The sequence below is a fragment of the Vanacampus margaritifer genome, chromosome 13 (assembly GCF_051991255.1).
Source record: "Vanacampus margaritifer isolate UIUO_Vmar chromosome 13, RoL_Vmar_1.0, whole genome shotgun sequence".
NCBI lineage: Eukaryota > Metazoa > Chordata > Actinopteri > Syngnathiformes > Syngnathidae > Vanacampus > Vanacampus margaritifer.
This window is the reverse complement of record NC_135444.1, coordinates 18,261,982-18,272,339: the sequence shown is the minus strand read 5'-3', so window position 1 is coordinate 18,272,339 and position 10,358 is coordinate 18,261,982. Positions and strand designations below refer to the sequence as shown.

Genomic DNA, 10,358 nt, shown 5'->3' with positions numbered 1-10,358 from the left:
TTTTTTTATTGTACTGCAATTAACATTTAAAAATAGCATTAGGATATTAGCATAGTTGCCCAAGTCATAAACGTCGTTTTCAAAAACCCGTAAAAAAATAAATACCGAACAAAACAAAAAAAAGATCAACAAGAATCCAGTTGCTTCGATTCAACTTTTGCGGATTACCATGACATGCACGACAGAGGATCTATACAAAAAACTAAAATTATATATATATTTTTTTTAAAGCATGTTGATTTGTATTTTTATTGAAATATTTGTTTGTTTTTTAATTGATATATTGTTAGAGCTACTATTGCTAACAATGACTAGGGAAATTATGATGCTAATAGGCTAAGGAATCATTGGTTTGATAGTAGTCATTTGGATTAAAATAATACATTTTACATAAAAAATTATACATGCTAAAGACTTACAGTATGTTATATTTATATATACATATATGGTTTTAAAAATATTTTTATATTGAAACAAGTAATGTTAATATTATATAGACATTTTATGTTATATATAATATTATATAATACATTTTATATTAATCATACATTTGCTGCATTCATTCAATGATTTTTTTTTTTAAATAAACATGTTTGAATATGTCTTCCTGTAGTTTTGTAACTAACAATAAAAATAACAAGCACCTCTGATAGCACTTTTAATGCAAAGGACGTGTATATACATTTTACATATCCCACAAAATAAAATCTGCACAATGGCTTTAATATTTTTTCCATTATATCATTTTCTTAATGTACATTCAGTAAATTGTGTGGTCGACTCGGTGGTCCGGTGCAGCCACTGTGAGGAGGCTGCTGTGGGCTCAAGAGGTCAGGCGTTAACTTTTGGCTACTCATATTCAAACACTCTTCTTCCATTTCGAGGCTGCAAAAAAAAAAAAAAAATTGTTTTTTCAGAATTTTTTTTATTCGATTTTTCTGTCATACCCGATAGAGAAAGTAGCCTCTGCTTTGGATCCCGCCGGGTCCCTCCAGTTCAGCCTGTGGCGACACAACAGTAAGTACATTACTGTACAGTACTCCTCAAAGTGTTTTATATTGTTGCCATTTTGTTAACGTTACAACACATAAAGAACAAAAACAAAACTGCATGTGTTACTGCACTGTTTGTATCCAATTATCTGTAATGGTGTTTCCCATTATGTGTTAGCATTAAGCTAAGCTATGTCACAGATGTTATTTAGACACCTGGGAAGTGTTTTAAATTGCGCCCCCCCCCCCCAAAAAAAAAAAAGCTTAACACATCTTTGCTACTCATTTTTTAACAGTGGTGCTTACTTGAACTGAGATTCCTCTCTGTCTCCGGGTATGCAAATGAGGCCCCAAATGCAGGAGGGGCGGCAATGCGGGGCTCTGGTTGACACAAAGACGAGAGCTATCGTGAGAGACAGCAAGTGAAACATTAATTTTCTGGCTATGTTTTTAATATTTGTGTAATATAGACACTGGGAATCACAAAAGGGCTTTCGTTTTGTGGGGCTCGTCTATCTTTGGATCCCACTTCTGTTACTGTAAACAAAACTTTGGTGTTTTACGCACGTTTTGTACCCCACTTGCAAAATGCACTCACTCTTTTGTTGTTTTTTTCTTGTCCTTTGAGCTCCTGAGAAGAAAGAAGATAATCAACTATTTGCGTATATGACATTGATGGAATGTATACTTCTTTGTCTACCTTGAACTTCTGGACCAGCATCAAGAAGCAAATTTCCCCCAAGATGTCCGATGCCTGGAAAAGGCGATTATTTGCTTTGCCTTTAGATTTATTGTTGAAAATGTCGGGCTCTATTTTCATAGACAACGCAAATGCACAGCGGCACAAATGCCGGCGGGTCCTGATTTTCGTATCAGCGTTTTCATGTTGTATTTTTTTGCAATTACTTTTACTTCCCGGTAGGCTGCACTTCTGATTGTTGCCACCAGGGTTGTTATAGTTTTTGGAATTTTCATTTTAGTTGGTTTTTATTTCGTTTTGAGTTTTTTTTTTTTTTAAATTAGTTAGTTTTAATTAGTTTTCAGGGCTGTTCTGTTAGTTTTTATGAGTTTTTTTTAATGCTTAATTTTAGTTTAATTTAAGTTAGTTTCAATATTAGTTTTATTTTTATTTTTTTTTAAATATTAATTGTGTGCAATATTTAATAAACACCATAATAAAATGAAATTAAGTAACACATTTCTTACCTAGTGTTGCATTTCGGCTGACTTAAATGAAAAAAACAGGTGTGCCAGGCCATTGGAGCGAAAAGTCAAGCACACAAAATTGTCACTGAGGAGCGACGTCATCTGAAGGTGCCCCAACATGAGGGGCGGACTCGCGATCCCGTGACATCAGTGAATATGTTATTTCGGTTAATATCAAAATAAATATACTTAAAATCACATCCGCAAAGGCTCATGTATTAATTACCAAAAACTCAAACTAAGGACATTTTCGCTATACAGTACTTATATTTAGTTTGAGTTAGTTTTGTAAATGCAAATTGTAGTTTCAGTTAGTTTTCATTTAAAAAAAAAAAAAAAGCATTTTAGTTTTTATTTTATTTTGTTAACGAAGATGCTTTTTGAATTTTAGTTTTAGTTATTTTGTTAGTTTTCGTTAACTAAAATAACCTTGGTTGCCACGAGTGCAGTGTGAAAAGGGGTTCACATCTCCTAAGACCATGTCTAAAACTGACACAGGACCAACGCGACCTATCCCACTTGGTGGCACAGTATTCTCCAACAGCCCCTTTCGTGGCGGAGTTTTACGTTCCGCCATTCCAAAACGACTGTACTGCGAGGTCAGTGCCACAATTGAATAGATTTAGAAGAGCCGCTTTGACTGGCCGTGGTTGAAGTTGGTTTTGACCACTCCCACAACAGCCCAGCCCTTCCGTTTTTGGATCTACTGATCTCCATTTACGCCATCCATGAACCAGAGCCCATCGTGCTATCAGATGATGGATGATGTTAGGTCAATATACTGTTTGGATCAATAGATATTTCCATTAGTTGGAGGGTGTTTGGATGGAGGAATAGCGTTATCTATTGAATGGATGGCTGGTGCCGTCGATTGTGTGTATGTGTTGTGTTTATAGCAGCACCTGAACGTCTGCAGAGAAGAAGGAGGAACAGGCTGCGTCTATCTGCGGAGGTTCAACATACAGCAGATGACAAAGACAACAAGGAGAGAGAATTAAGAAGCGGTGTTACTTACCTGGCCAAGAAGCTTTCTCTGGTCGACTGAAGCCTGCTGAGGTTCTAGCCGAGCACCTTTTTTTGTGTGAGCGCAACACAAAGCATTAACTTAGTCAAAACAAAAACATCTTGAAGCGAAACAGCCTCCCATTAACAGAAGATGCATAATGACAGTGTAAAATCTGAAAGCTTTTGTAGATTGTCATCCACGTGATTGCCGCCGTTGGCCATTAGTTGCGTAAGAGCTTTTCTTTAGAACGCACGCACTTATGGTGCTGACGTCTGATTAGTTTATCCACCCCGGATGGACATATTCCATAGGCCAGAATTTCGCTCAAGCCAAACATCACATTGAGTGAATCGGCCTTAATGCAATGAGCCACAGGGAAAGAGAAAACGGTCGAAAAATGGATAGATGGATGGATAGAGCTGGATGAACAAGTGAATGACATGAACTGGATAATGTAAAGAATGACAACAATTTCCAATTTCAAAAATGATTAATACGTATTGATGGATGGCTAGATTTGTTATCCATTCAATGGATGGATGAAAGGATGAATGCTGTACTGTTATGTATTGGGTGGATGGTGTTATCCATTGGATGCATGGATAAAGTTATTTATAGGACGGGTGGATGGATGGATGGATAATGTTATTTCTATGATGATGGATAATTAATGTTATTTAGGATGGATGGATTATTAATGATTGATGGATAACGTTATTTATAGGATGGATGGATGAATAACGATGGATGGATGATATTTGTTGGATAGATGGATGGATGATGGATGAATAATGTTATTTAGGATGGATGGATGAATAATGATGGATGGATTGATGGATAACGTTATTTATAGGATGGATGGATGAATAACGATGGATGGATAATGTTATTTGTTGGATGGATGGATAATGTTATTTCTAGGATGATGGATGAATAATGTTATTTAGGATGGATGGATGACTAATGATGGATGGATAATGTTATTTGTTGGATAGATGGATGGATGAATGGATGGATAATGTTATTTTGCATGAGTAATGGTGAATGGATGGATGGATAATGTTAGTTTTTGGATGGATGGATGAATAATGTTATTTAGTGGATGGATGAATAATGTCATTTATTGGATGGATAAATATTGAATGGAAGGATGAATCCTATTTATTGGATGGATGGATGGATGAATATTGAATGGATGGATGAATAATATTTATTGCAGGATGGATGGCTAGATGGAAGAATATTTATTGCATGATGGATGGATGACATTGTCTATTGGATGGATGGATGGACGGATGAAAGAAGAGCCCACAAATCAAAGACTAATGAGCAGGATGGCACAATAAAATGAGGTTAAAAAATCTAGCGCTGGAATAATGGGATTAATAAATAATGTGAAATGTAATCAAGAATAACGTGATTACATTAATGACACATAAAAATAGTAAAAAATAAAATGTAAAACTTTAATTGCAGTTATACTTACTTTCAAAAAACATTCAGCCTATACCAAACACTGTGTACTAAACATGTGATATTTCCGATTAATTTCTTTTAAAATAAATTTAGACATAGATTTTAAAAATTGCCAAACACTTTTATTATTATTATTATTATTATTATTATTATTATTATTATTATTAAAATGTTTCGCCCTATAGATACAATTATATAATATATTAAAATAAATTCATTACATGCATGTAAAACAATATGTTCATAACATAAAATAAACAATGACATAAGGATCCAATTATATTAAAAACTAATATGACAAAATATAGATTAAAAAAGTATGTAAAGAAAGCCTCAATTCAACACCAAAAAGAAAAGAAAAGTTATCAAAATCCACCTTACTGTGTATGAGAGGAACGTTGACGAGGACCAGGAGGGCGGCGAGGCTCACGCCGGCCGCGCCGACTGCACTCACGTTTCCTCCGCTAAGCTTGGTCAAGCTGCTTTTGCTGCTGCTGGAGGCTGCGCGCGTCTTCTGTTTCGTTTGCATCTTTTTCAGTGCGTGTGTGACTTGTGAGTGACTTTGGAGCAACGTGCCGGCAGTATATGAAGGCGGGTGTCACCTATGCGTCACCGGAGGAGGCCCACATGTGGAAGAGGCTGGGATTGGACACCCTTTTGTCAGATCTTTACAGGGGCACAACTTTAGGTACACTTTGATATTTTTCATTATTATTATTTATTTTTTAATAATTTTCAGAAAATTCTAAAAAATATATATTTTGCCATGCTTTATTTTTTTTAGGCTTATAAATACAATTATATATTGAATTTGTTGTTATATTTTTTTTTAATTAACGTGAGATAAACCCATTACTGGGGTTCTCAACGTTTTTGAGAATAGACTTATGCACCCCGAAATACCCGTGGTCGGATGTGAAAGTGCAGTTACTTTGTTGCGTCCTTTGAGCGGTGTGTTTTGCGATTTCATCCTGTTTACCTTGATAGTCTTGAAATCTCGTTAATTTTATGCTCGGTTATGTTCCGGGGCTGCTTTGCAACTTCCGGCACTGGATTGCCTTAAGACGTTCAAGTCAAAACAAAACAAAGCCTGAACTCCATGTGTTAATTGTCATACGACGAAGCAATTCCGAGGAGTTGTGGTCCCCCACCCATGTCGGTCCTCCCACGCTTATCCCCGCATCCATCCTCTTCCTGCCTTCCCAGTCAGCAACATCATAACAGGCACGCTCACAAGTGATGTTGCGTTCAAATACTTAGCCACAGCAGCTTTTTCATTGCGGGGCAACGCTCCCGTGTGTGCTTCCGCCATTTCTGCGGCACCGTCTAAATGTCAAGACCTTTGAAATGAGTTGGTTTTGATTATGACTGGGACTTGCGCGCTCCTGCCTATGAAGGGTTTGTTTGCATTAAAGCTCTCCGAAGAGATGGAAGGGGATACATTACAACTTGGGTGAATCAACACCAACAGATGGCAGCCATGTTCATCTGAAATGAAAACAAGTCAACACGTGCAAGGCGGTGCTGAAATCACTAAACCAACTGGTGTAAGCGTTCAGAAGCGCTAACGTATACATAACCTAAAATTTGAATACCTGTTCCATTAAACGAGAAGTCAACCTTTAATCTTTCTTGACAGTAATATGTTATATGTGACCTCACTAGTCTAAACATGACATTCTGATTAATATTACATTTGTGGAATAAGAGTTACGGAGCAAAATCCAGCCGTTTTCATCCATCTCGGAGCGGCCATTTTGCCACTTGCTGTCGAGTGAAAATGACATCACAGTTGCTCAGGTTTCAGGCAACAACCAATCACAGCTCAATTGTTTTCTGAAGCTGAGCTTTGATTGGTTGTTCTTTTTATGCGAGTATGTTAAAAAAAAAAAAGGCTTGATTTTCAACATTGGATTTGTTCTATTGGTAATCTTACCATCACGCATATTAATTATTTATTTATTTATTTTTAAAATTTTGACTTTTGCATTGTTTTACTAGGTAAACAATATTTACACAAATATCATTTCTTTAGAACAAAAACAAATATTGCTCATTGGTAAAAGGAATTGAAATCTTATAATAATTCGCTGTTACTTATTAATTGCCCTTTCTGTCCTTTATTTGAAATGCTGTTCGTTATGTGAATTTTGAAAATTATTGAAATGGGATCGTACCTATTTTTGTTTGTATCTGAAATAAAGGGCCCAATTAAATACATTAAAATACGACCAATTTCCGCCTGGTACGATACCTGTTATTGGTATTTCCCTACTTTTCAGTTATACAACCAGTTATGAACACATTGGCCTACTAATTTAATGTCAGCCATGATGACGCTACTCGCAGAGTATTTTTTTTTAGATGGCAATTGGTGAATAAAAATTGAGAACCACTGCAATGGATCATAATTTTTCCTTGCAAACATGTTCAACTGCTATGAAAAAAATAATTACAAGTGGAGTGACGTTCATCTCCGAAACAAACACATCCGCTGCAGACTTTTAAGTGGAAGTCGCCACCTCCCCTGCTCAATCGCATTTTAATCATCTCTAATGTTCTACTGAGATGGGATTCATATGATCAATGCGTATATAACTTTATTGCAATTATGTTCAGATTGGCCCTCGACGATGTAATGGACTCGTGGAATCTCCATTATATGTGTCATTGAGATAAGCGTGATCCAATTCACTAATTGGCACACTTCGACTCATTTTACATGTGCCATGTGTGCAATATTATTTTTCACTGTGTGAAAAGCAAGTTTTTAATCAGGGGGCTAACTGTCGTAGTGGATCCAACTGCAACATTTCCAATTTCCTGCCTCCTAAACACATTAGTCTTCATGCTCTTATGGTTTTCTGTGACTATTAGAAAATGATCCAATCCGTATATCACACTTATGCTAAAAACATTGTACAGCGGTGACTTGAGATACAAGGTTTATTTTTAGTTTTATTTTATTTCTGGTATGTGCCCTTTGGCCACTAGGGGACAGTATAATGAAGTGTAATCTGTGCATTCAGCAACATTGCAGCTCTGCTTACCTTTAGTCATTGACATAATTCTTCCGTGTAGTCAGGAAGTCCGTCATTTGAAAATGGTGGATCTTTTATTGAGTTTCACTCTAAAAACAGTTGGGTCAAAAATAACCCAATATGGGTCAAAAAATGACCCATCCTTTGGGTTGATTTGACCCAACTTTGAGTCAAGAAATGGGTCTTTCAGTGTAAAACCACTCATAAATATTGGTCATATACTTTACTTGGGCCAAAAATGTGGGTCATTTTGTATAAAACAACCCAGAAAGTGGATCGGTCCATTTTTGATACATAATTGGGTTACTTTTGACCCAACTGTTTTTAGAGTGTTCCCTGCCATGTCAGGTACAGAGAAACTCAATGTGGGGGCGGTATCATGTAAATTAGCCCCACTGTTACATCACAATCCGACAGCATTCCAAATGAGCTCGCTCTCAGCACATTTTTGGAAACTGGATTCACGTGGTTGATTGATTTCACGCTTAAGACCTGTATTTTGTATAAAACGGTTAAAAAGTGATTTTGACATCATATAATCATCCATAATATTACGTCAAAATTGATGTTTAGTTTTTCACAAATTCAGTGAATAAAGACAACTTTTGGCATCTATAGTAAACAAACCATTTTTCTTTACAAGGTCAGCTGGCTGTGCATCTACAATCTGTTGTGTAAAAACAAAATCCTACTTACATTACACTGGAAAAGCACAATGACAACAACCTACCTTGTATTCCACTTTTTTTTTTTTTTTTACATAGACGAAGCAGAGGCGCTCTTTGTGAGGTCACACGCTTGGAAATTACATGATTGCTTTCAAACAAAATGGCACGCATGATCAAACCCCCGACCCCTAACAAGCGAAGAGCGTAATAGGCTCTCTCATGCTCGCTTGGCTCCGGAGGGCCGGGGGTACACGCGCTTCTTTGACGTGCAATTTGGCCAGCGGCTGAGCGGAGGCCTCACCTCACCGCGAGGTTACCAAAGTAGGGCACATTGATGCCTTTACAGCCCTCGAGTAGAAACGAGTCGGTGAGGGGGGGGGGTATTGACGGTACAGTAAATTTCAAGTCAAAGGTTGCGATCATTGCAGGTGTTCACACCGAAAAAAATTGCTTTGCTGGGTTGTTTTCCTAACCTGCTCGCTGTGGGTTTGAGCAGATTGGGTTACTTTGATCAAAATCTTGAAGCAAGGTACTGGGTGAAATCCTGAATCCAATAAATAATGGGTCTAAATAACCCAGCATTGGTTCGGTCACTTTTTACGGAAGCATGGAACTGCCAATGTGGAGTTTGAACGTATTAAATATGTTCAAATGTTTCTAAATAGGTTTGAATGTGTTTGCAAGTACGTTTGGATGTATTTGCAAGTACGTTCAAATTTAATTGCAAATTTGTTTGAACATATACTTGTAGGCTAAAAAAATAAATAATAAAATCTTCACATTTTTTTCCCATAATGACAGGTGGAAGTTGTGTATGCGTTAAAAAAAAAAAAAAAAAAAAATTTTATTCAGCCTCCATTATACCAAAATGACCGAAAATTAAGTAAGCAAACATTGCTTATTCGTGATTTATCGTTTGTATTTTTAAGTCTGCAGTGCATGATTTCCGTCATTTTTCCCATAATGCCACTGGGCATGACTCACAATTAATCATAAATTTTATATCTGTTGTTTTTAATGTGTGATAACATGTACAATACATTTCCCCCCCTAAGTTTTCATACTCTTGTTAACATAAAAGTAAACTAATCGAAATATGGCTGCATCTTTTAGTCATTGATACCAGTAATTTCATAGTAATTTAATTTATATAATTGAGTTAAAATGAAAAAGATGTACTGTACTGTCAAAAATGAGTGAGATATTGATTTGTATTGAGGTCATTTTTTCTGCCACTAGATGGCATAATTGCATTTGTAAGACGTTGGCATTTTTTCTTTTCATATTAAGATCTGTCTAAACTTTAACATGAAGTAACTTGTGAAATTCTGCACATTTGTAAAATTGTAAAATACAACTTGACCCCAGTCTTCGCAAATATATGCATTATTATTACATTTATTACCACTAAATTTCGATGAGGACGTGTCTGCTGCGTTGCGACTGGAATTCCCCCCAGTACAAGCTTTCCAAGTCAGGGGCGGTCATTAATCGTGCGTTTAAAAAATGGAAGAAACTTTAAATTAACTCACTTATTAGACTGCATTGGAACAGTCTCACCCTTGATTTTTGTTTCGGATAGTTTGGCGTTGGAGGAGACCTATTTTCTATCTCCTTCATAAAATAGGAAGCCCTCAAAGTGTGCAACAAAGCCAAATGACTGATTAGCTATGTGCATATCTACATGACTGATGATGGAAATCGGCGGGCCCCTAAAAGGCCTGCGCCAAATGCCATCCAGATAGAAACTCCAAGCTGGATGTGATAAGAAAAGCTACCTGCCGCTCAACGGCACAGTGTGAATGTCAAATGTAGGCTGCGTTGATGACAGAGGAGCTTCTTTGTTTGCCAGTCACACCTGCGCTTCAACTCCCATGGTTGTCGGGGCCGACCCGTTCCCCTCAAAAAGGAACGAGTTCGAGTGCAGCACCAGACCCGCGCGCTTTGACCGATACTCCATCTCAACCAG

General features: G+C 36.9%; 1 protein-coding gene across 2 annotated transcripts; it reads right to left on the bottom strand.

Moving 5' to 3' along the window:
* Positions 1-658: 658 nt before the first annotated feature.
* Positions 659-6,270, bottom strand: nmu (neuromedin U). Of its 2 annotated transcripts, none has more exons than XM_077584232.1 (8): positions 5,062-6,270; positions 3,214-3,269; positions 3,101-3,142; positions 1,693-1,746; positions 1,591-1,623; positions 1,299-1,373; positions 948-1,001; positions 659-885 (listed from the first exon to the last, which is right to left on the bottom strand). In XM_077584232.1, the coding sequence occupies exons 1-8, from the start codon at positions 5,207-5,209 to the stop codon at positions 850-852; spliced, it is 498 nt and encodes a 165-aa protein (XP_077440358.1). In that variant the 5' UTR covers positions 5,210-6,270; the 3' UTR covers positions 659-849. The 2 variants fall into 2 exon arrangements, with proteins under 2 accessions (XP_077440358.1, XP_077440357.1); XM_077584231.1 differs by having other exon boundaries at positions 1,591-1,746; positions 5,062-5,319; positions 5,660-6,270.
* Positions 6,271-10,358: the final 4,088 nt, after the last annotated feature.

Excerpts from the sequence above, each read along its gene's own strand:
- nmu (XM_077584231.1), bottom strand. The coding sequence starts at position 5,209 with ATGCAAACGAAACAGAAGACGCGCGCAGCCTCCAGCAGCAGCAAAAGC. Across the intron at positions 1,374-1,590 it reads AAGAAAAAAACAACAAAAGA|AGCCCCGCATTGCCGCCCCT; the intron begins GTGAGTGCATTT and ends TGTGTCAACCAG. Across the intron at positions 1,002-1,298 it reads AGAGAGGAATCTCAGTTCAA|GCTGAACTGGAGGGACCCGG; the intron begins GTAAGCACCACT and ends GTGTCGCCACAG.